The sequence below is a fragment of the Temnothorax nylanderi genome, unplaced genomic scaffold, assembly GCF_030848795.1.
Source record: "Temnothorax nylanderi isolate EJ_2023f unplaced genomic scaffold, tnyl_v1.0 TNYL_tig0004_pilon, whole genome shotgun sequence".
In the NCBI taxonomy this organism is placed as follows: domain Eukaryota; kingdom Metazoa; phylum Arthropoda; class Insecta; order Hymenoptera; family Formicidae; genus Temnothorax; species Temnothorax nylanderi.
This window is the reverse complement of record NW_027249066.1, coordinates 2439967-2465750: the sequence shown is the minus strand read 5'-3', so window position 1 is coordinate 2465750 and position 25784 is coordinate 2439967. Positions and strand designations below refer to the sequence as shown.

General features: G+C 44.2%; 2 protein-coding genes across 9 annotated transcripts; one reads left to right on the top strand and one right to left on the bottom strand.

The window, feature by feature from the left end:
* Positions 1 to 325: 325 nt before the first annotated feature.
* Dlg5 (Discs large 5) lies at positions 326 to 18336 on the top strand. 7 transcript variants are annotated; one of them, XM_071709161.1, is made up of 14 exons: positions 326 to 1394; positions 1747 to 1965; positions 2781 to 2798; positions 3176 to 3323; positions 3559 to 3910; positions 4024 to 4443; positions 5009 to 6070; positions 6241 to 6865; positions 7025 to 8320; positions 8586 to 9525; positions 9634 to 9887; positions 10011 to 10240; positions 10403 to 10622; positions 10916 to 18336. In XM_071709161.1, exons 2-14 carry the CDS (start codon positions 1923 to 1925, stop codon positions 11020 to 11022), a joined length of 5715 nt encoding a protein of 1904 aa, XP_071565262.1. In that variant the 5' UTR covers positions 326 to 1394; positions 1747 to 1922; the 3' UTR covers positions 11023 to 18336. The 7 variants fall into 7 exon arrangements, with proteins under 7 accessions (XP_071565262.1, XP_071565254.1, XP_071565236.1 ...); XM_071709153.1 differs by having other exon boundaries at positions 7022 to 8320; XM_071709135.1 differs by having other exon boundaries at positions 326 to 647; positions 6241 to 8320.
* On the bottom strand, positions 17574 to 25520 carry Spz4 (Spaetzle domain-containing protein 4). 2 transcript variants are annotated; one of them, XM_071709214.1, is made up of 7 exons: positions 25352 to 25520; positions 23895 to 25247; positions 22610 to 22815; positions 21857 to 22012; positions 20718 to 21590; positions 20212 to 20334; positions 17574 to 19971 (listed from the first exon to the last, which is right to left on the bottom strand). In XM_071709214.1, exons 2-7 carry the CDS (start codon positions 23922 to 23924, stop codon positions 19719 to 19721), a joined length of 1641 nt encoding a protein of 546 aa, XP_071565315.1. In that variant the 5' UTR covers positions 23925 to 25247; positions 25352 to 25520; the 3' UTR covers positions 17574 to 19718. The 2 variants fall into 2 exon arrangements, with proteins under 2 accessions (XP_071565315.1, XP_071565323.1); XM_071709222.1 differs by lacking the exons at positions 23895 to 25247; positions 25352 to 25520 and having other exon boundaries at positions 22626 to 22710.
* Between the last annotated feature and the right edge of the window lie 264 nt (positions 25521 to 25784).

Below are 25784 nucleotides of genomic sequence, written 5' to 3'. Positions count from 1 at the left end.
TTTTTGTTCTTCTTTTTTCCCTTTCCTTTTGTTTCATTACTCAACCTGTTGAATCTCCACACGTTTTCTATACAGAGAAAATTCTTATCCATTGCTTTTACTACGTGTATTTACAATTTTTATTGCGACAATTTACCGCCATTTCCATAATTCAAATATCGGCGGGAGTTGCCGAGAAATGCCGGACCAATCAAAAGTTGCTATCGTACGGCCAGACTCTTGATTAAAGGGACTCTGTTCGCTGGTAGATGTTGAAAAAAGACAGAAATGACGCTCGTGTCGCTAAATGAAAAGCACTCTTTAACGATAAACGACGACCGCGCCACGAGTTCCGCGAATACGCGGCGAACTCGTCGAGCTGCGCGGCCTGCGCGCTGCGCCAGAGAGAGAGAGAGTTGACGGTCCTCGAAAGCACGGCGCGGCTCTCCGTAGTCCGTGGCGGTCTGGCGGATCGCGGGACGCGGATTGCGGATTATCGCAGTCGGCGTTCGTCGTTCGCGTTGCGTGCAGGGTGTCGTCGCGTTGCCGACACGAGGAGAACCGAGTAGCGGTAGCGGTGGTCGCGCGTCGGGAGAGCACGCGCGCGCGCGCGCGCGCACAGCCAGGCGAACCAAAATGGCTAATTGTCAGACTGGTTGGCGGAGCAGGTGAGCGAGTGAGGATCGCGCGCGATTTTTTCCCACGTCGTCGTCGACAAGTAGGAAACGTTGACAAGGACGCACTGTCCGCGGCCGAAGCCGCCTCTCGGCGAAATTCGCCGTCGAGACCGTCGTCCTCGTCGTCGTCGTCGTCGTCGTCGTCGACGATCGTCGGATCGATTCTCTCCGCGCGAGTGCGACGACTGCGACGAGCGAGCCAGGAACAGGTACTTTCGCGAACGTCGAGGTCGAGAGTTCGCCGTCGGGAGTGCCGAGGCCCCGGAGTCGCGGCGGGACTGACGACGAGGGATAGAAGGCAACGAGGAACGACGTCGACGTCGTATCAAGAGGTCGAGAAATCACGCGGTGGATCCGTCGCGACCGGGACTCCCCGCCGCAGATGCTGGCGCGTAGATAAATTTATTACGCGCCGCTCAAAGAAATACACGTTGTTGCCTCCCCCCCCCCCCGCGCCTGCCATCCCCCTGCCCAATCTCGCTGCCAACGTGCGTGTCGGTCGCGGTTGTGTGCGCTGGGATCCTTCCCCGTTCCCCCGTCCCTCCCCCTCTCTCTTCCCCCTCGCTCCTTTTCTCCTACGTTCTCCCTATACACTGGCTAAGCGCGCACTCGCTCGCGCGGGAGAGAAGTGATGCATAGAAAATCTTTTGGACGGTACGTGCGACACGTGTCTGTGTGTTGGAGTGCAGACGTCGACGGCGACGACAGGACGAGGCGGTGGCGTAGGAGCAGGAGGAGGTGTGTATACACACGCGCGATCGGAGTAACGTTTTACGCGCACGTGCACGTATGTATGTGTGTATATGCTTGGTCGCGAGCGCGCGCGCATCGTCAGGTGCAATATCTATCTTCTCTCTGGTGTAGTAGTATTTTTTCCCCGATAATATACGCGGCCCCGATATATACACCGGTGCAGCGTGACACGGCGCGGCGCGCGCGGCGTGACGTACACACGTATACACACATACATGCGCGTGCGCGCGCTCGTGTACAGTGGCCATAATGTCATCCCGAAGGCTGCTTCTTAGTAATTTACAAAGGGCTCGCTCTTCCGTGAAGTACGGGTAATGTACGGCACGCTTTTCCACAGGCGATACCTGCCGCTTCGGACCGCGCTGCGTACGCTGGCGTACGAGGACGGCCGCCTGTGTTGGTAGACGGCAAATCCACGCGCGCCCGCACACATATACGTAAACACCCGCTCTGTGTCTCGCTCCGTCTCTCTCTTTCTCCTCGCGGGCGCCCTGGGGCCCACCGCTGAGTAGCATGGCTTCTGGTGCATCCTCCTTGGACAGCGCTGGGAGTAGCGGTGAGTGACAGTTTTTATTTTCAACTTCTTTCTCCGCGGCGAGAACGGCCACCGCTCGAGGCTTCGCTCGATAACGTCTCTCTCCGCCGTGTATATACGGCTCTAACGTCAGCGTGTCATTGTATTTTTAATTGCGAGACGTCAGGACGACGCGTCGTCGTCCTCGGCATCGCCGCCGCCGCCGCCGCGCCGCCCGCCGCCGCAGAAATATTTTTATCGGAGAATTAAACGCCCCGGCGGGCGCGCGGCGCTCGACGAGTCTCTCCTTGGGAGACGAGATGTAGGCCTCTTGAAACGTTAGTTTCGGCGCCCGGTACTAGATATATTGTATTCAGGATGCGATCGCGATTCTTGTTTACTTTCGAAAAAAAAAAAAAAATTAACTTTACGTTCCTCCGAGAAAGCAGCGTTCGTTTCTCGATAGATGATGAAACGCCGGACGTATACGGATTTAAAGAAGGCACAATAGATATCGTATCGTATTATTTGTAATAAATGAAATATCGCCGATAAGTTTGTTAGCCGTGGAAAACAATGAATCACACTATGCTTACATGCGTGACCTAGAGTTTCTTTCCCGGTGAAAGCTAGCGAGACCTCCGATTATGTTGTTCCCTCTACTGTAACAAGCGTATCGGACTTTTAAATTTTATCGTGAAATTTTACACGCTATTCGGACGATTTTCGTACTTTTACTCCGTTTTACCTCGTCGCGCCTTCTCTCCGTCTTCGTTCGCGCTCCCTCTTCCTCTCTATGCACGATTAGTATACGTACGTCTTGAAGTAATACAGGTGTTTATAATTAATTTTTCCAGATGGTGCACTCAACATGGGTAAGAGATATTTTTAAACGAGCGTTACAAAAATACATGTGCACATATAGACCCGTCCGTGTACGTCGTACGTCATATTTCCAACAGATTTTTCTATGTGATACCTCCCGTTGCATTATTATCTTTGTTTGTGGTACCGGTTGAGAAGGATTAAATCAAGGTTGTATTACGCACCGGGGTAGTATGCGCAACATACATTTTATTTTTCACCAAATGTTTCCCACATTTAATTTGTATACCTATTCACAAGTTACGTAAAAGTCAAACGCGTCCCATTTTCACACACGCACGTACCGTTTTACACTTTACATTGGATTACATCGATTATGTTTCTGATGTGTTTGCTGTTGGAATTGACACTTGTCGCATAAAACCAGAGGGGGATAGTGGAAGCTATGGCAGTGTTGGAAGCCCAGTCGGTGGCCCCGAATGTCGTAGCGACTATGACGGTTTGCAGGCTCAGTGTGATCAAGCGATGCATCAGCTTCAGCTACTTAGGCATAAGCACTCCGATACCATAAGACGGTTTGTTTTGATTTTGTTTTTTTACCTTGGTCTTGCTATTCGCCCTCTCTTCCTCTCGGCGTCTTCCCATCCCTCGTCACCTTCCTCTTTTATTTCAATCGTGTTTTCAATCGTGTTTTCAATCATGTACATACTCACACCTCACGCATTTTTTTCTACATCACGCTTAAAACTTGACTTTCAGGCTAATTTTAAGTCATCTGCAAAGTAAAAACAACACTCTACTAAAAAACAGGTGTGAGATTACTATGAAAGAATTGGAGTACTATCGGGGGCAACACATAGCAGTCATGAATCAACTGGAGGCCACATCGCAAGAGAGCTCCTCCTTACGAGCGAAATATGGCGATCTGGCGAACGACAAGCAACGATTGGACCGGGAGGTCCAGTCCCTCCAGAAGGAACTCTCGGAATTGCAGCGCATGCAGAACCAGGAGGTTCTCGTCGCCGATGCCACGGGCAACGATACCATGAATCAGCACTATCTCTCCGCGTTACGAAAGTACGAAGCCGTTAAGGACGAATACGATTCCCTCAGGAAACGATACGACGATTTGATAGCGTCTCATTCATCCGCCGTCAATAAGGCAAGTATATCGATAAGCGTTATTCTTGTAACGCGACGTATATTGGTCGCGCGCATATTTTTCTGCGCATTGAAAATTACAATACAAAATTGCGCACTGTGTGATCGATACAGCTAGAGCTATCGCAAGAGGAAGCTAAGAGGCTGAAGAAGCAATACGACACCGTTCTCGAGGAACGTAACAGCGCTCTTCGCGAGCGCAACGGTCTCAAGCAACAGTGCACCGCCGCAATTCGTCAGTGGGACATCGCGCTGAGGGAGAGGAACGAGTATCGCGAGGCGCTCGCCAAAGTGCAGCAGCAGCACGAGGAGGCGGTCAAGGAGATCAACCAGGCGATGATGCTGCGCATGAAGGCCAGCAAGGATATGAAACGTCTCACCGAGGAACGAAACGCCGCCCTGCAGGAATACAGCTTAATCATGGGAGAACGTGACACGGTGCACAAGGAGATCGAGAAGCTGGGCGATGACCTCACGCAAGCGTACACGAAAAACACGCATCTGGAAACGCAGAACAAGCAGCTCCTCGACGAGGTAATGAAACGAATAATCGAGGACGATAAATAATAGTGTTATTTTTACTCTTCCTTAGTAAGTACTGTAGTTCTTGTTTTTCCGATCTTGCCCTTAATCGTAATAACTAAACTCGTACCACGACATTTCAATGGTATTGACAGCGACACGCTCTTCTGATGTCGTTCCGATGTTGAAACGTTTAGTTGATATCGATATCGTGTCACGGACGGTTGCGAAACGAGGACTTGAAACAAATTATTGTACAACTAAGTTGGAAACTGTCAATTTGCGATTATCAGTATGCTTTTGTCGAGTATACCAGCCGAGTCCGTCGCTGTCGATACCTATATATGTTGCGCTTAACGTACCTAGTACTAAAAGGAAAGTGTCAAGATTAAAGAGAACGGTTACAACTATCGCGAGTACCACACGAGTTTATTTTTCCAAAGTTAACGAATCTTATTTTCATGAACCGCTAAAGAAATTTAAAACTGCCGATGTTTATTTGTACTGTTTTATCGAAGTGAATGATATGTTATGTCGCTGACATACAATCTGTTACATCGACGCCGTTTATTTGCAGAAGAAAACATTGTCTTATCAAATTGAGACACTGAAGAGGGAGATCTCTTCCGCATTACAAGACAGAGACGAGGCTCTGAAGGTGTGTAACGAGTTACGGCAAAAATTCGGCGATTACTCCGAAGGTTCCAGCAGAGACCATAAGCATCGTCTGGAACTGAACTCGCTCAGTCACGAACGCGACAGCGTCAGCAAAGAGGCCGAGAAGGAGACCAACACGAGAGATTACGCGACGCGAGACAAGCAGCGCATGGATAACTTGGAACAGGCTAATTTGGAGTTGGATAAACTCAGGAAATCCGTGGATACGCTTCAGGGGGAGCTCGAGGAGGCTATTCAAGAGGCCGAGGTGTCGAAGAGGAGGCGAGACTGGGCCTTCAGCGAGCGCGACAAGATAGTGCTTGAGCGAGAAAGCATAAGAACTCTGTGCGACAGATTACGGAAGGAACGTGATCGCGCAGTTTCCGAGTTAGCCGGCGCTCTGCGCGACTCCGACGACATCAAGAAGCAACGAAACGAGGCGTCCAAGGAGTTGAAGGATCTGAAGGAGAAGATCGAGTTCGGCGACCATGCGTTGCGAACCAGTCAGCTGGCGCAGATTGACGAGAGCAACGACTGGGAGATGATTCCGATTCACGTCGAACCCGGCAGAATCTGCTTGGATTCGGATCGCGGCGACTTGGGACTGATTCTCGTCGGCGGCCGCGACAGTCCGTACTATCCGAACGACACCGGCGTCTACGTCGCGCAGGTGACACAGGGTAGCGCCCTCGACGGCAAACTACGGGTGAACGATTGCATTGTGCGAGTGAACAACGTCGACTGTACGTCCGTGTCGACCCGCGTGATCTTAGAGACTCTGCGCTCGTCCACCGTGAATCCGGCGACGCTGATCGTGAAGCGGCGTCGGATAACCAGACGATCATTGAGAACTACGCAGCTGTCGGTCGGCACAGTGCCACACGGTATCACTCTAGAACTTGGAATCTACATCTCGAAAATATCGCCCGGCAGCTTGGCTGCCAAGGATGGAAACCTTGCCGTGGGAGACAGAGTATTAAACGTAAGTTACACGAAGCAATTCATCATATCTATACTTCTAACTTGTAGATTAATAAATATTTGTAATATACAAATGGTATTGTACCATAAATTCAGTTATTTTTATTTGTCAGCTAAAAAATAGACTATAATATATTTTCATGTCTTCAATTTTCTATATTCAATTTTCAGATTAATAGTAAACCCATGGATACAATAACTACAGCGCATGAAGCGATGGCCATTCTGAACGATGATACCGTAGACGTACTGACGATCACAACGTTGAAAGGTATTCCGGTACCATCCGCCGCCAGTTCGGAAACGGTGGCGATAGACGGAAGTTTCGTCGCGGAGAAACAAAAGATGGTGAACAGCTGCTCGCAAACCGAGCAAGAGCGAATGATGCTGAAAGCCTCGTCGGACGATTACGAGAGACGATATTTATCGACGAATTACGCCGACCGCAACGTCTACAAGGCTGCGAAATCGGTGAGCGGCGAGAAAGCGAGCGGGATCAGCAACGCTTGGGACAACTTCCGGGAGAAGATCGACATAGTGCGTGGTCGCAAACACAGCAAGGAGCGCGACGAGAGCAAGAAGAAGGGTCACCGCAACTCTAGTCCGAACACGTTCGAGCAGGAGCAGGACGCGATAGCAGAGCTAGATTCGGTGATCGACAGCTACCACAAGAAAGCGAGCAACAGCAACAACGGGGTGTTGAAGCGCAGCAAGCGCCGCGGCACCGAGAAGGTCGAGAAGAACGGCGGCACGTGGCCGAAGGCGCGCGGCGGACCCCTCATACAAAATGGGACCGGTACTATATTGCACTCGCGAAAATCGAAAGAACGTTTTCCCCTCAGTGTACTCCTGCATCCACCGAAATACGATAACTATAATTACAATCGTATCTCCAACCCCATCCCTCTGACCAACTTTTCCAATGTCAATAATCGTCATACCGTTTACAAAGCAGTGGAGACCCCGCTACCGAGCTTCACCAAGACCGGGCAGCTCTTTAGCCAGAAGCCGTCGTTCACGCCGGCGGTGCAGTTCAAGGACATCCCGATCGACGGCGGCAGCAAGAAGCCGCCGTCGACGGAGTTCGAGAGCAGCGCGTCGGAGACCGGGCGACTTGGCTCCGCGCTGGCGCCGTCCGAGACCAGCATCGACTTCTCGGTCAAGTCCGGCGGTGCCGGCCGCGACGTCGACTCGTACTTCGTGAACAAACGGCCGCAAAAGTACACGACCGGCAGCAGTAGCGATACGCAGGTGACCACGGACACGCTGCAGCACAATCGCGTACACTCGCAGCTCTACTCGTCGGGCATCGGTGGCTCGTCCACGTCCGCCGCGTCGACCACCAGCGGGCCGACGTCGCGACAGCAATTGGCACCCGGTAACTTTCCGTTTCCCTCGCATCATCCGTACGCCGCGTCGTCGCACCTGCATCATTTGCATCCGCATCCCATCACTCAGCACCAGAACTCCCTGCCCTTGCGCTATCCCTCGCCACCGACGATGCCGTCGCCCGCGCAATCGGGCGAGTCCATAGGCCTGCCGGACGCGCGTACCTACTGTTTCGAGCCCCCGTACAGCCCCGGACCTTCGCAGACGACCCCGACCACTTACGGCCACCTGCACACGCCCTCCGTAGATCTGCACTATCACAAGCCACGTGCACTCCCGCTCGGTATACCCTGCGACACGTCTATCTACGGGCACGGATACGAAGGTGGCACATTGCCGGGCCGAAAGGAGGACCAGCGCATCCGTATACCGTCCAACACCAGCGTCACGTCCAAAAGTAGCGTTGGCAAGTTGTCCACCGGCAGCATAGAGAGAACCTCCGAGCGTGGCAGCCCGATGCCGACGTTTCACGTGGAGGTGTTGAGTCCGGGCACCGGCAGCACCAGCGGGATCGGCAGCAGCGGCGGCACCGTCAGAGGAAGCGGTAGCGGCAACAAGCGCGCCAGCATGCCGGATTACTGTTACTCGCAGCCACGCCCGGCGCCCGGAGAACTGCGGAGAGTCCACATAGACAAGTCCGTGGAGCCGCTGGGAATCCAGATCTCCTGCCTGGAGAGTGGCGGCGTGTTCGTCTCTACCGTGTACGAGCACAGCCTGGCCTCGCAAGTCGGCCTACAGATCGGTGACCAATTGTTGGAGGTTTGCGGTATAAATATGCGGAGCGCGACCTACCAGCTGGCCGCCAATGTTCTACGTCAGTGTGGTAACTCGATTACAATGCTGGTGCAGTATAGCCCGGACAGTGAGTAGTTTTTTTGCACAGAGAAAATAATGCGATCCTTCAAAAAGTGCACTTTTGGAATCTGTAGCATGTTCTCTTGAAAAGGCATGACTCGTGCGTCCTTTCTCCGTCTCTCTCTTTCTTCTCCTCAATTCTTCCTCATTGGTAGATACTACAAAAAATCTGAAAAATGTTTCATTGTAATTTTTCAGGATATTTTTACTCTTTTAGCATTGACGTTGTTGGGGTAAGTTTTTAAATAGGACTTTACATTTTTCTTTGCAAGAATACACCGAGTTAGAAGGCTCGGGGTCCTCGAGTTCGTCGGAAGCCGGCGACGGAGCCGCAACCGGGAGTCGCAGCGGCTCGCCGACACCGTGCAACAGTCCGGCAGCACCGAGAAAGAGCACCGTGGAGACGTTGGAGCCTGTCGAGCCGGAACGCGACGCCACCATCACCATCGCCACCACCGCTCCCACCGTCACCACCACCGCCGCGCCGACCATGAGCACGCTGCGCGTCGAGCACATGCGGCCGTCTGCCTCGTTGGAGGTGAGAAGCACGCAGGAGCGAGAACGCGAGATGAGGCCCTCCGCGTCGTTGGACAACGCGTCATTCAACATCCGTAAACCGGAGCTTCGCAGCGCCGCCACCCTGGATCGGTTGAATCGTGCACAGATGCAACGGCAAAACGCGATGAGGAGCCCCACGCAGGAGGACCAGAATCGGAAGCCGCCGCCGAGTGGTGAGCCGCGGTATCTGCTGATTGAGACCAGAAAGTGCTCGAATCTCGGTATATCGCTGGTAGGCGGAAACGGCGTCGGTATCTTCGTGCATTCCGTTCAGCCGGGCTGTCTCGCCGAGGAGGCCGGCCTGTTCGCCGGCGATAGGATCCTGGAGTACAACGGCGTGGATTTGAGGCAGGCGACCGCCGAGCAAGCGGCGCTTGAGCTGGCTCGACCGGCGGACAAGGTGACGCTAGTCGCTCAGTACATGCCGGAGCGGTATAACGAGGTGAAGGACAAGCCGGGCGACAGTTTTTACGTGAAGGCGCTATTTGATCGAACTGGCGAAGTGGGCGATAGCCTGCAGCTGCGATTTAGTAAGGACGACATCTTGTACGTGGACAATACCATGTTCAATGGCACGCCGGGACACTGGCGCGCCTGGATAGTCGATCAGACCGGTCGTAGGCAGACTTGCGGGATAATTCCCAGCAAATTTAAGTAAGTTACATTTGCGATGAATGATAATGGAATATCTAAAACGGAGAAAATACGATTGATAACGATATCGAAATCATTTAAATTATGATATACGTGACTTGTCTCTAGGGTTGAGGAAGAATTGCTCTTACGACGGTCGCTAGGCGATTTGGAACAAGACACTGGCAAACGCAGCGATACCAGAGCGAGGAGAAGTTTCTTCCGTCGGAAAAAACAGCAGCCACGGTCATCCAGCAGTAGAGACAGTACCAAGGAAATATCGCATCTTTCCACGGGACACAATTTGGGATGGTACAGCGACAGTGGATCGTTGAACGAAGATACTCTTCCGGCGAGTTATCAGCGCGTCGAAAGACTCGATTGTACGTATTGCTACCTCACAATTCTTAATATTAAAGCGATAGCTCAATAGGCCATTTAAAATAAACCTTTTTATATTCTGGATGTAAGTATATAACGATAATTTTGTTCATCTTTAATAACAGATCCCACTCTGAGGCCCGTGCTGATCATCGGTCCGCTCAGCGAATGCGTGGTAACGAGACTTTTGCAGGAATACCCGGGACAGTTCACCAGATGTCTGGCAGAGGCGATGCATTGTTCGCAGTCGACTTTGGAGCAAGGATTACGCGAGGCGCTCTACATAGATTATAGGAAAAAAGGCAGCTACTTCGAATGCACGACAGTGCAGGCCGTTAAAGAGATATGTGAGAAGGTAAATAAGCAAATAGCATCATTGGATAACGATCAATAATGTGACAAGCAAGAATCACTTTTGGTAATATCGCTATTTGTTATATCAGATGATAATAACAAAAAGTAGCTGGTATTGCTTAATGAAATATATCGATATTTATTTATATTGTATCCATTGTAGAATACGCACTGTATTTTGGACGTGTCGATGGCTTCCATCGAGAGGCTTCACAGACATCAAATTTATCCTATCGTCCTATTAATCAAATTCAAGGATAGAACGCAAATTAAGGAGGTAAAGGATTCCAGATATCCGAGCGACAAAATCAGTACAAAGGCTGCGAAAGAAATGTTTGAACAGGCGCTCAAGATAGAAGCGGAATACAAGCATTACATCTCCGGTAAGCAAACTGTGTTTCCAATTTCATTCGCATATGTAAGAAATATATAGTTTATATATGGCCTGTTATTTTAATGATTCATACAGCAAATTAGCTTGACATATTTCACGGTCAATTATTCTTAATATTTTCGTTCTTCTTATTTCATTTTCGAATAAATGGTCAATTTGTTGCGGTGAAAATTAAGAAAAATTAAAATATTATAATATAAATTAGTGAATTAATTAAAGCTTTATAAATTATGCTTATTCTAATGTTACAATGTAGCAATGTACGTATTAACAATATTTCAGCCGTGATTCCGGCGGGCGTGAATGTGGCATATATATGCACGCAGGTGAAAGCCTCGGTAGATGAGGAACAAAGCAAAGCGCTGTGGATTCCTAGAGGGGGTCCCTGACACAAAAGGGGGGGTCCCCACAAGCCGCAGTGGAAATCAATCTAAATTCCACCACGGGGGCCCTTACGTCGTGTACGCATATGCGAAAATCGCTGTGCAAAATCAGTTTTTTTTTTTTATTTATGGTCTCTTGATTTCGGAAGGAGGATACGACACCCTCCACGGATGTTTCTGCTTAACGAAGAATCGCTCAATTTGGTTGTGATAAGACGAATTCTTGCGAACCATTTTGTTTTAGCGCATTTAACTCGTTGAATTATCGCAGTAAAACAGGTACGTACAAGTATTTCAGTTTTCGTCGCGTTTCTTTCAGTTATTATTCTGAAAACTGAATTATTTTACTGACTTTTAGTTATATGACGTTCTTTTCGCATTTATCCGCATCAGTATCAATGTCAGTGTCAATATATAGCTCATCTGTGATCACCAAATCTATTGACTAATCTATAGAAATCTAAACCTGTGGAAGCTATAAACTAAATTTATTTTGGAGAATTATCTCTCTCTCGGGTACTTTTTTGGAATTGACTATCTTGACAAATATTACAAGTAAGATATTGATGAAATATTGTGAAATTGGTGCTTGCCTTTTCAAGTATCTACTTGCTCATTATTAATTGTCTGAGAATAGCAAACGAGAATAGCAGACGATCATGTTCAATAGTCAATTTGCTTCGATCTCCGATCAAGCAATGCAACGGGAAATGCGGCTAAAGTTAATGAAACCAATAATTCGTACGAGACCATAAATGGATCGTTATAAAAAAAAAAGAAGAAAAACACTCGTCGTATTATGGCCCATTACAAATTTGGTGGATTGTTGATTAGAAAATAAGTTATGGTCGTTTTGGCGGCTATCACATTGTTAATTAACCCCTCAGACCAAATGGATGTACACATTGATGAAAAGTCGATTATTTTAAGTAGCGAAATTATGTATAGAAAAATATTTTTTAATATTACATTATATATATGATGTAATATTATACATATAATATTATATATATATATATATATATATATATATATAAAAGAAAAAGAAGGCTACTTGTATATAATTTATTTTTGCGCAAGTTTATATATTTACTAATTCTTCTAGTTTGTATGATTCAAGCTTCATGTATTATTTTATCTCTTTAACTGTGTAATTATCGAAACATTTTATCGCGCACATATTGTGTGTTAAACGGGTTTGAGGGGTTAAGGAATTAAGTTAGGGAATTGACTAGAGAAGAAAATGTCGACACAGAGAAAGATGGAATTGACGCGAGCAATACTCCGTTTTTACCGAATTGTAAATACTTTTATCGAACTATAGTATGTACCATCAGCCAAACGTAGTCGATGAGATCGAAACTAACACTCGCGATTTAATCGTAAACGATACGCACGATTGACTCTCTTGTCGTCTAAAGATCGGCATTTTTGCGGATTTATACCATTTCTATTTTTAAGCGAGCTATTCTTACACGAGCTTATATATAGGCGTTTCATACGATGCGGTTACACGAATTCGAGTTAAACACGCGAGTATTTTTAAAAGTGCATCGTGGATCGCGAAAGATCCGCAAGTATCCGAAAACGGATACACGTATCTTTGTACGTTCTAATAATATTATTTGTAAATACGATTTTTCTACAGTACCGAAAGATATATTTGATTTAAGAGATACCTTTTAAATCGTTGTAATTAATTTTACGATCGTTTAGTACATATATGAGTTAATTGTATCTGTACCTGAATCTTGATTTCTTCGTAATTTGATGGACGCGCTTTGGGGATAATAATTTGGACGTGATTTTTTTTTTAAATGCAGTAAATGAGGATACAGAAATGTATTTATAAATATCCGTATTTATATATGATACGACAAGGAAAGAGAGGAAGAAACATTTTCTTCTTTGCTCGAAATACCTTCGACACTACAAGAAATCAGCTTCTCATCACGAATCATCTTACGATGCAATTAAATGCAGTTCGGTACTTGTGATAATACGAATAAATAATCATCTATGCGAACAAGTCGACGATTTAGAGGTATCGCGTCGCGTACCACGTAGAAAAGAGTGAGAACGAAGGAAATTACGGAGAAAATGCAAAAACGAGCTTGGTTTCATGCGAAATTTTGTTTTCAACGAGACAATATCTAGATGTAAGTTAGAAGCGAGACCAAAAACTAAAGGATTACTAACGCTAATTCCTAAGGATTGTGATTAAACTTATTCGTACTCCGGTAAATAGCGCGGCACGTTTAATACGCAGAGAGCGATAGATATACTTTTTGATATATTCGGGGAGAGTTCACCCTGCGCGATTAATGGGTCTGTTTTCTTTTTTATGAGCCTGTTTTGTACTCCACATTGGAAGGAAAAAGATAAACTCTGAACTGGTGCAGGTCAGTTCAGCGATAGAAAACAGGCCCAATGTTTTCTCAAATATTTCGCGCGCGATAGGATTTGCGCTTGTATTTAAATGTAACACATAGGGACCAAAAACATTGATTGGTGTCTTCAAAACGATACAAAAATGTGAGAAAACGAATCGTAGTTTATACGGAAGCTTTTTTCAAGGAAAACGGACAACGCGAAAAACCTGACGAACGATTTCTAGCGAAATAGTTTTCTAGAGAAGAGATACTTTTTTCTTACGAGTACGAGAAAAATATGTAACCGACACGTGTGTATGTACACGAGTGAAACTTGTTTTAAATCGAGGGCTCGAATCCTCGGACCATTGCTCTCCTTCCAACGGACTGTTCCGAACGATGTTTGTCGTATGGCGAAAACAAAATTTCAATAGGTAAACCCGACGGTTCGGAAAGGCGAAAACAAAGGCGGAGAACGGAGGAGAGAAAGAACAAAGGGGGAAATTTAAAGCTGTTGCAATTACTCTCTCAATCACAGCACTGTGATACACATAGTATATTACTTCGATGACATATCAACTTAACAATCCTTTTACATATAATATATATACAATATAAAATACATATTTTGGGCAATACTTATATAGACATGTACGTTATATACAAGTGTATAACAACGCACTCTCAATATTTTTCATCGTAAGCACGTGGTTCTGGCGCAACAGTTAACTTAATGTATGCGCGAAGATGTAAAAGGATCAGCGATTTGTGGGGACAAGTCAAATCCAGCTCGATCGAAGCGAATGTACCATTAAATTGCAATGGCTCGAGACTGATCGAGTTAAATGAGTCTCTCGCGTCTCGCTTAATGAAATCTCGAGCCTTACAGAACCAATTATTCCATAGTTCAAAGTAGTAAGAATCGTTCCGTGTGTTCCAAGTTACTTCATAAAGTCGAGCTTATCCTGTCCGCCAACGAGAGCGATGATCGCGCGGATTATCAGCACGCGGATCACGGACTGGTCCCCATTAGTATTCTCCGCTGTTTTCTATGACGAACAACTTGCATGTGCCACCAGTCTCGATTGCACTAATCGTCCGGTACACGAAAAATAATAATCAGTTCTTGTCTGTCGCCGTTCTTAGAGCGTCAACTGTCTCCTCGCCGTATTAATCTAACTATCCTGTTGGTTTATATTGACTTTGTATGCACATGTGACCGCGAACCGAGCAAAACGATGCGCGTAACTTTCTTTTTTTCTCTGCCCTGTGTCTTGAGGTGTGTGGACACACTGCACAAAAAAAAAGTATTCAAGTATCTCAATGATATCCCTTGGATATCGCAGACTTTTACGTCTTTAAATATTTTAAAACTGTAAAACTTTTACTCGTAATCTACTATTGTAATTGATATTTTTCTTAAAAGTTCATTCGCCCAAATAAATGCTCCTATTTAATTGCGATGAAGTTCTGATAGGCGTAAAACTGTTTTGAGGACACGAAGGAATGTTGTTCAACAGTATTATTTCTCGATCAGTATTTTGTATATTCTGGAGAACGTAGAGGTATTACGCGTTACCGTTTTGACACGAAAGCGATGTATCGTTTTGCCGGTTAACGGATTTCTTTAGGCTAAGCGAAAGATACTTGTCCGTAGTTTAAAGTGTGATATTAATCAATGCATAATCCGAAGACACGTATTAAGCATCCTCGTAATTCTTATACGAAGTTGTTCCCCGTTTATACGAAGAGTTTCGCGATTACACTAACTCGATTATCAATCGGATATGCAGGGTGCGTTCATTTCTCACGTCGACATACATATAGCTTGTCTTTGAACGTGGAAATAAATCGTGAACCGACAACACGAGGACACTCGCGTATAGTTAAGAAGAGGATATACTGTAATTATATAGATATATCATTACTTTTGCAGGCGAAAGTAATAAGAGACGATACTGAAATGCCTTTCTAGCTGCGTGCGAAGAAGAAACGCCGACGCGAATTCGAGGTAGAGATCGTTAAAGAAAAAAAAAAAAAATTTGCGAACAACTCGAGAATCGACGAAGATCCCGTGAAGGAAACGTCTAAGTCTAAAATATCCGAATTTTTGCAACGTTTTCCTCCGACGATTTCAGTTCGTTTCGGCGCGTTGTCTCTTTTGTAAACAGAAGAAAGTCAAGTCTAGCTTCTCTTCGCGTGCATATACGTTAATCTCTTAATGTTATCGCGAGTTATGAAAGGAACGGAGTACGGTCGATTAGCTGCGCAGTGTACTTTTTTTTTTTGCAAAAGTATTCCGCTCCAATTAATCTGATATATAAGACGGGAGTAGCGCGGTTCGCTCTACGTAAAGCATCGTCGTATTACAGACTCGCGTTATTGGCGATTGAACAAGCACAGTGATCGGTAATTCGAGACACGCTAATAGCAATAAAAGTAAGAAACGCTGCCATGAAGGATCTCGGTGACGAGACGTCGCATTTTTTGCCAACTTATCATATAAATATAGACGGAAATCTTGTGTAATGAAATTTTCGAACGACTGCTCATATCGTCGAGTTACGACGGGCTCTCATCGTTCTTGCTAATATTTACAACAAATTGTTATTCGATCTATACACTGCGTATTTCTCAGGCGTATAGTATATAGTTAACGGCACGGTTTACTCGCAATTGCAAAAACTTGATATCACAAATCGACTTAAACTCAAGTTATACATTATAATTCGATATTATAAGAATGTAGGAAATTTCGCTTTTTCACATGATGAGTGCTAAAATTTAAAGAATCATATTTCTGAAAGTGAATTACGAGCATTTATATCGTTGATCTTGAAAAAACTAATTCTTTTCAACGATAAATAATACATAGTAGCAAACCCGTTAAAAACCAGAACATTTTAAAAAATTTACAAATGTATTAATATACATGATTATTATACTTCGAATATTAATTATAATTTTCTCATAAAAATTGTCGCTGTAAGTGTGCAATACAGCTAAAGGCATCTTATATATATTTTATGTCGAAATTTTTCCATTTTACAAATCAATTTAGAAGAGAACGCCATTTACGGTCTGACAATGAGCTGGATTTTGGTAGCCTATAATAACGTTCCCGTTTGTACCACTTTTCAATTCCTTGGTAAGCGATCTCGTAATTTTCATCATGCAACATCTTACACATCTCGTATCGCACGAGCGTTTTATTTTACAAGTGCCTCAAGTGTCTTGTCAAGTCGTCACGATACGTACGGCAACTGGACTTAAATTAGTATTGATGGACAAAACAACGGTAAAAAACCTATCCAATAAAAATGCAGCTAACACAATATAAGTTAAATTTTATTCACGTGTGTAAGTGCGGTATTTTCATTCAGCATTATCGCGAGTGCGAAAAGATTCTACTAGTATGTATCCAATTCGATTCTTGAGCATCAATTGGCAAATATTCTTATTAGGCTACCGTGATTCATCAGCTCGGACTGTAAATGTTCTCTTCTAAATTGATTTTTACGACGGTCATACTTCTCTCAATATTGCTTTCAATTTTATTTTCTTATTGTACGGTCAATTATTAGATTTTTCAAAATTGACAGTGCATAATATATACATTGCTGATCAAACGATATATTTCTGAAAGCCTTTATTGCACGTATGACTTTGGGAAAAAATCCGGGCAAGGAGATACTTCTATTTATACGCGGAGGTCGATATACATGTGTGATGCAGTTACATACTTCACCGCTGGCTTAGCGGATAAGGGAAAGAAAGCGTCGGATAATAGGCAGCTCGGTAAGACAAGTAGGCAATTTAGAGCTCATCGACAAAGTGCAATGATATGCGTCACGATGTAACAAGCGTAGCGAAGATTGCGATTGTGCCAGGAAATAGAGATATTTTTTATACGAATTGGGTATACATACAGCCGGAAAGCGGCGTTGACTCTCACGACGGAACGAAAGTAGGGTAGACAATCTGGTTAAAAGTAAACTATTTCGCCGGTGCAACAGTGAATTGGACGTGCTCGGGATATCGCAATCTGTCCCGAACAATTCTTACGCTCCGAAAATGAAACGTCTTTTCCGTTATTAGAGTACGTAGAATCGCGTCTTCCTCTTTGCTCCTCTTCCGCTCTTCCATATCTGTAAGAAAAAAAAGAAAGTGAATCTGCCCTCCTCGTTCGTGAAGATCAGAATTTATTGGAATAGTTTCAAATATCTTTACAAATCTAGCTTACCTACGATATACATGTAAAAAGAGCGATTTTTATTGCAAAATCGTTCACAAATCGTTTTATTTTTTTTTTCTCGTCGATTTGTATGCGAATGTAGGGGGTTGAATCGCTTTCTTTTATTATGCGCGACAGCGCGTAACAGTAATTAATACGATACCGTTAAATTCTAACGAGCAGGCTCCAACGAGCAAAGTACGAGACATTTTTCGGAGACGTTTTATTTTCTTCTTCCTGCAATGGTTTTGATACCAAATGTTTTAGCTGGTATTAATAAATATACTTACATTTCTGCATATGTAACGTTATTACATAAATGCATATATACGTAAACGCGTATATTCGCGAATATGCGTAGACATACAGAGGGTCGCGTATTGATCGGATCCGAAACACATACATACACATACACACTCACATCCTGTATATGTATTATATATAATATGTACATACATATTACGACGGGATATGAAAAGTATAACGTTTGTAATACCGTGTAATGAATGTATGACAAAATAATCGGTATTATTGTTGAGCTACATTCAGCGCTACGCAAACGCCCAAAACAAAACAGGAAAAAAAAATAACAGAAGTATTAACGTTTTAAGGACCGTTGCTGTTTTGTGAATCTTCTTCCTTGTAAGAACGTACAATATTGTCGGAGACATGTAAAGAGAGCGAGGAAAATAAAGTCGAATATAATGAAACAAATGCGTTATTTTTTTTTTTTTTGCGAACCCGACGAATTCTGTTAGTCATTAACTGACTGAATTATTGAGAATATTATCTGGTGCAAATAATGAGTACGAAAATAGAAACAGAGTATTAGCAGTTATAAAAATGGCGTATATTTTATTCACGAGCCTTTACCTGTTTGCAATTATGTCGAGTATATATATATTTTTTTGTTCAAATACATATATCGTAATGCTTGTAACACCTATTACAACAGTATATATTGCATGATATTGTATGATGAAGTTATATTTGCTGGTACGCGCAATACATATACGTAATCTCTTAAAATCTCTCGAAAAAATATATCGATTAGCGTAACACTAGTCAGAAATATGTCAGACAATTTCATTATTTCTTAAATTATTTTAAAGGGGGACATATACCCAGACAGGTCAAAGAATCGATTTTTCAATTTTTGATTTTTCTTATAGTGTGCTATCTTAAGAATATTTTCCTAAAGTTTCAAGTCAAAATTTGAAAAAATAAAAAAGTTCCAGCGTTTTAAATAAATAGGCGTTCGGATCGCCGCAGCACCGGTATTTGTCCCCCTTTAATTTACGCTTTCCTCTATTCGTTATTGTCCTAAGTACGTAGTAATCATGTCAAGAAAGCCTATACCACTTAAATCGACGATGTTTTAATGAGTTTAAGTTCATATCGCCATCATGATCAAGTATAAAATTAAATACAGATCGTTAAATTTATATAAACCATTACACGTATATTAAGTAGTATAAATTTTTCTAAACGAGGATTTAGAAACAAATTATCCTAGTTTGTTATCTCATCGTACATTTCACCTATTAAAATAACGTTATGTTGGACTGACAAAATTCTATACAAATTGTTTCGATATGGCAAAGAAAATTTTCTAAAAGAAAATCTTTTATCTGCCATCCATATGTGAACAGCACAAATTATTAATCAAATTTAATCACACTTTCCTTGGAAAGTAAGCAACATCGGAGGGACATTCTTTCGTTTACGAATAACTCTGTTAACTTATCAAGAAAAATTAAATAATTTCAACAATATACATAATATACTTTATAAATATTTGTAAATACGCATATCTATTCTACTATAAATATGTGCCTACGTAACTTTATATATATGTATAGATAATTTCAACGTATTAAATAGAAACTGTGTTTTTTGTGAACATGTATAAAAGAGATATCAAACATCAACAATAAATCTAAAATCTCTGAATTAAATAGAGAGAGGATCTTTAATTAAAAGACCGATTTGTACTGCACTCGTTAGAATTTCGCGTAGAGGATCTTATCTAGCGGGTCGCCCTCAACTTACGCGCGTGTATTATTTGGCGGCCGGCCAGCCAGAAGACAATTGGATCACGGGTAACGGTTCCGCGTTGGCGATTGCACCTTGATTCGTCGTTTGTGCGAGGTGCGCGGCGAACGCGACGTCACCCGAAATTCCAATGGCAGATCATAACAACGGCAGACGCAACAGCTGGGAAACTTGAACCAGTCGCTGAAAATGCCGCGGCACTCGTTGTTGGGGTCGTAAGCCAACAGCCGATGCAGCCGATACTGCTGCTCGCATCTGCATCCATCCCGGCAATACATTTGCTTGTTCTCGTGTCTGCGACAGAATTAGAGATTCAAGAAAAAAAAGAAAAAATAATGAGATAAGGATATAATGATTAATGCACCGAAAAAGACTGGTATTTAACACAAACGTTTCGATATTTGTTTTAAATACCTCTCAACCTGAGAGATACAAACTAAATTATAGGTATTAATTTATGTTTCCTTCTTTCTCTTAATTTTTTAATCGCGAACCCATCATTGATATTTCTTGTTCAGGAATAACGACACTTACGTGCACTTCTCCCAATGGACATACTGCTCGAAGGGATACAGATTGAGGAGAGCCAAGACCTCGCCGCGAGTATTATTGGCCCAAAACGGCGCTACCACTTCCTCCTTGACGGGACAGGCGTTCCTGCGCAAAATGATTAGATAAATCCTCTCATATTTCTCATTTTACTTCTCTGTATATATTGTATATATTGCATTTTATATATGGGTTTTTTCTCCTTCCTTTCTCTTCTAAAAATTTCACGTTGTTAGTTTTATATAATTCTTTATTTTTACATCTCTTTAAGGTTCCTGGGTACTCGCTGCGGCCCTGTTAGATCATAACGTCAAAGAAATGATGAGAAATGACATGCTGAGAATTCTTGCGTGCCATTTCTCATCATTCCTCGTGATTGCGGCGAGTACCCAGGAGCTTTAATTAAAAATTCTTTCTATTCTTATTTTTTATTTCAATAATTTAATAACTCAGTTTATTACACAACTACGAAACGGATTATTTATACTCACACTCCTCTAAGCTTCAGCACCGGCTGCTCCTGCTGATCCTTCGCTGCATCTTGATAAAGCTGTCCTCCAGTATTTGCCGATGTCTCAGCCATGCCCGAAGGCCGATACTCAGGACGTGGTCTGAACTGTTGCTCATGACTCGCTGCGATTATTAGTTCTTCGTGTACTGTAGTCTTTGTAGCAGCGCCAAGCGTTTCTTCCTCCTCCTCTTCCTGATCAACCAGCGATTCCGTAGAGACGCTCCTCGTCGTTCCAGCTGGTTCCAAGGTTGTGTCTTCGATCGTCGTTTTCTCTGAATACGCTACCACTTCTGGTTCTGGTTCCTCCAACTCCTCATCGATCCTATCGTTCTGCCCAGGAATCTCGTTAATGCTAAAATTTTGTTCCTTGACGATCTGAGCCACGGTAACGCTCGGCGATGTCGATGTCGATATCGTCATCGTCATCGTCGTCGTAGTTGTCGTGCTATTCACCACAGAATCACTATCAGCAACCTTGGTAGTGATGTTCGAAAACTTTGGGGAAGTTGACGTTGCGGAGGTTTGAGTCTTGACCTCCTCCATGCTCGTAACGGTAGAAGTAGACACGGGCGTCGTTGAGGACGACGTACGCGTAACGAGAGTCGTGGCGCTGGTCGGCGTCGAAGACGAAGTTGAAGAAGTAGTCGTCGTGCTCGGAGGGGTGGTCGAACTAGTGGTCCGTTCGGTGGGCCTGAAATGCGGCCTGGTGTACTCGCTGAGCTTCGAGAACTTATTCATCCGCTTGGCGATAGGATCGTTGAAGGAGCGACTGGTGAATCCGCGACCTTCATACTCGTTATCCTTTGCCCGATCGTCGTCGATAAATTCGTAATCATCGTCATATTGGAATTGTCTGAAAATCGCAACACGCAATTCTTATGTATAAAAATTTAATTGCGTATAATCAAATTTGTCTGCCACGTTAAGTCTGCATTTTTATTAAATTTTGATTTCAAATTTGTAATCAATGAATCCAAAAACCTCTGTATACTAAGATTTAGCAAAATTAAAAAACATTTGTGCGATAAAAGATTAAGATATGTTAAAGTCATATTTTAAAATCAAAGAGAGAAACGACTATCAATGAAATATCGTCGAAAGGAATTGCGAGAAAGCTACCTCAGATCGTCGGCGAAATGATGATAATACTCGTCATATTTCAGCTCGATATCGTTTTTTTCGAATTCCGCTCGGAGAACACTGATGTAATTCTCGTCGCCATACATGCGTCTCATCAGCCCCTGATTCTCTTGCACAAATCGACGTACCGCATGCCTGCGAACGAACAGCAGAAACATAACTCTGTGCTGACAAAGTGGATAAGACGGCGCAAACCTTCTTTTAAAGAACTTTAAAAATGTGTAGAAACTAATAAGTTTTATTTCAAGTCTCAACCGAGACAATGACAACATTTAGAGTTTTTAATAAATAAACGAATTAAAAAAGATCGACAAGAATATATCTCGTGTAATTTTTAATTTTTAAAGTAAGATTTTTCTTATATAGAATTCGTTGCTTTATTTCTCTATCTATTCTAATTTTTACAAAGACAAGTGGAACGAAAAAAAAAAAGATTGTCTGGCCTAGGTTCAAGGCGAAATTTCGTTGATAACATAAAACGTTTAAAATAAAAAAAAAGATGGAAGAGACGGAGAAGGATTTCAAGATTAATCACCGCCCTCAAATTTCAAACATCGAGGAGCCTTTGATCCACTTTGATTCGTTTACTTGGACGATTGGCGACGCCGAAACTTTCGCCGCGGACAAATCGAGCGCGCGCGTGAGCGTACGAATGTCGGGCGGGCGAAAGTCCCTCGAGGAGAGATCGATCGCTACGAGCGGAAGAGACGAAGCGCAAATGAGACGAAGTACCAAGGATAAGAGCTACCGGCGATCGTGCACCAGTTCTGTTGGCGAAAGTCACAGGGTAAATCCTCGTGGTGCGCGCGTCCCGCGCGCGAGTACGGTTTGCTGCAAGCCGAGGAAGCGTCGTATCCGAACGTGCTCGGCCCGCCGCCGCCGCCACCACCACCGCCACCACCGCCGCCCTGGCATCTCGTCAGCTGCAATGCAATCACCTGCAATCACGAATAAATTATTGTCGGAATAATCAACTATTTTACGACGTAATGGACATGATGGGATCTTCCATTACTCGCTTCACTTCCCGAAAAAATTAACGAGACGAACGAGAAAAGGATGAAAAAAATCGACCAAGAGTTCATAACAAGAACATTTAATCTTCCCAATGAGAGGTTGACGTTAAAATAAACATGGAATTTTTATCTTATTTCTTTCTATCCTTAGTTATTTATTTTTACAAAATTATCGGTAATTGAAAATGTATCTATATAATATTTATTCCCGATCATATGTTGCTTAATAACTAAATAATTGCCACATGTGAAACACGAAACTGTCTGTAAAAGATACTGATGTGTGTGTTTTAGCATGTAACTAACAAGGAATATATCACAACTGTCTGAAACTGATTTGATTCTCTTCGAAATTCTTAAACACAAAAATCGGAGTTTAATGGATAAAATAACCCTTCAAAGCTTCTATTTAATTTTAAACAATTATTGTCGAGATGATAGATTAGATTTAAAAAAATATATATATATGTGTATATATGTTTTATGGTTTTTTAAATATATTTTATAACTGTGTATTTAAATTTCCTAAAAATTCAATTATTTTGTTGTTTTTCAAACTACTCTTACTCTCATCATTATTTTTATGAAGTTCTACTTCTATGAGTCTTTTATAATAGATTTTCATCTGTTATGTATGTATTTAACGATATATTTCAATAAGAATCAATCGCAGTTCCGAACAATTGTGATATGTCCCTTATAAGCTAAGAACTAAACACCCACATCGATATCTTTAACAAACGGTTTTTTTGTATTCCGTATTTAGTAATTATTTCAATTTAAACGGTATACAATTAGGAATAAAGATAGGAACAGAGAAAGAGAATGATCAAACGACACCAAAATCAAATTCTCGAAGATTGGGTAATGCTTAAAACAAATATCTGCCGTCTTCTATCCCAATTCATTCGTTTCTCACAAGGAAGTTGTACGACACTCCGTTCACTCGCGTTCGCGAAAGAAAACAAGGATATATATTCGCCGTTCATTCAAGCGCTCACCTGAAGCACGAAGGGCGCGATCGCTTTCATAACTCGCGGGAGGGCTCTTGATTCTCGCTGGTCCAGCGGCTGGACCCGCGGGATCCGTAACAGCCGACCGACTAACGTTTAAAACTGCTCCCGCACGTACCCACGCGTGATCACCCTGTTTAGGGTGCGCGAAGAACGACAACGATAACGGCGGCAGCGGCTGTCGGTCTCATTGACGGCCTCGACGCGAGGATGCGACGGATGCGGCGGAAAACGTGTGCGACGGAAACGACGGGAAGAAGGCTACATGACAGACAGCGGCGCGCACCTGCCTACCTACCGCGTGCAAGCAGGCCGCTTTCATTACTGCCCGTAATCAGCCGCGGCCCGGTCGACCGTCCGCCCATGCGACGAGGCGACCCGTGACGATGCTCCTCACGTGGAAGAAAAAGTGTGTAGCCCGCCAGCGTACGGGAGAGAAGATGCTATACGCGCGGCAGTGGCGGCCGACCGTCTCGCCTCGCCCACGTCCTGCCCGTCCTGGCTCTTCAGATTCCCGATCGAACGCGGAATAATGCGACTGCGATCGTTTTCAGGCGAGATCTCCTGAAGCGGAAGCGGCTCGAAAAAGAGCTGTATCATTTAGACAACTGCAAGTAGAAGAGCGAGATTAGCTTTTAAACTTTGTCACGGTGATAGGGCGATAGTCTCTCTAAAGCTAAAGGTATACCGACTGTTTTATCTTGATTTTCTACGGTGGAGAGATAACGGATCTTCTCTCCGTCAAAAATAGAGATACGTACAAGGTGTAGGACTGTCATTTGAACCTCGTGTATCTTAGCGTCGATGATCGAATAAGCGTCGCGCGCGTTGGCCCTGCCGGATATTCGGCCCTGGACGAAAGGAGAGTCCGCGGGAGAGACGCGAAATGAAGAGGACGAAGGAGGAAGGACCGAGAGAGCGCGACTTCGTCGAGAGTAGGTCACGCCGGTGGGTACCGTTATAGTTGCCGCCGCTGATCTGTGTCACGGGGATCCCGCCAGTGACGTAGCCTGGGTGCCAACTCGGTTAATCCTGAAACGGAGAGAGAACCTTGAGAGAACGCTCGCGTAGTCCGGAGCAATGCACTTTCAAGTATTCTGAAAACTCTCTGGGACGTCTCGAGGTTGCTAATCGTATCATCTCGCGCGAAGAGACGCAAAATCCCTTTAAAATCCCTTCCAGGGTTTCCGGGACGATTCGAGGAGAAGACTTGACATCGTCTAGGTAGCTTCGCGGTCCTGTCGACGACGTTGTTCGAAAACTGACCACCAGCGGTGGCGACGAGATCGGCGACATTTGTTCCTTAGCGAGGGGGAACAGCCTACGCCGCTGAACGAGCATCTACACAAAAAGATACGCTGGGATGGTCATAAATAGCGATTTAAGGTTTACGGCGAGACCAGCCGAGCCGCGCGCGCGCGCGAGTACCCGCGCGGTCTACTAACCTCGAAAGCACTGTCACTGGACAAGTGACTCTTTCACTGAATTTCCTCGCTTTTGAAGGCGCCGCGTTGCGCCTTGCTCACGCCTCTTCTGCATGTTTCGCTTTTGAACGCCTCTCGATCGCGAGCGATCGCCGACACGCGGCGGGGCCGAGGGGGCCGAGGGCCCCGAAGGCCGAGGTTCCAGTTTTTCCAAGGAACTTTACCACGTCTTGTAGTTACCTTACAATTCCGAAGACGTACCTTGTGGATTTAGCGAAAAGACGTCCGTACGATGTCTTTGAGACATCTTACGTTCTCGATTTATAACGTTCTTCAGACATTTGTTTTTAAAGTGTGTCTTTAAAAACGCCTCACGTGAGATTGTTTTTAGCGCGCGTAATTTCGGTCGGTAATACAGTTTAAAGCTTACTTTTTTTTTACACTTGGGCCGGTA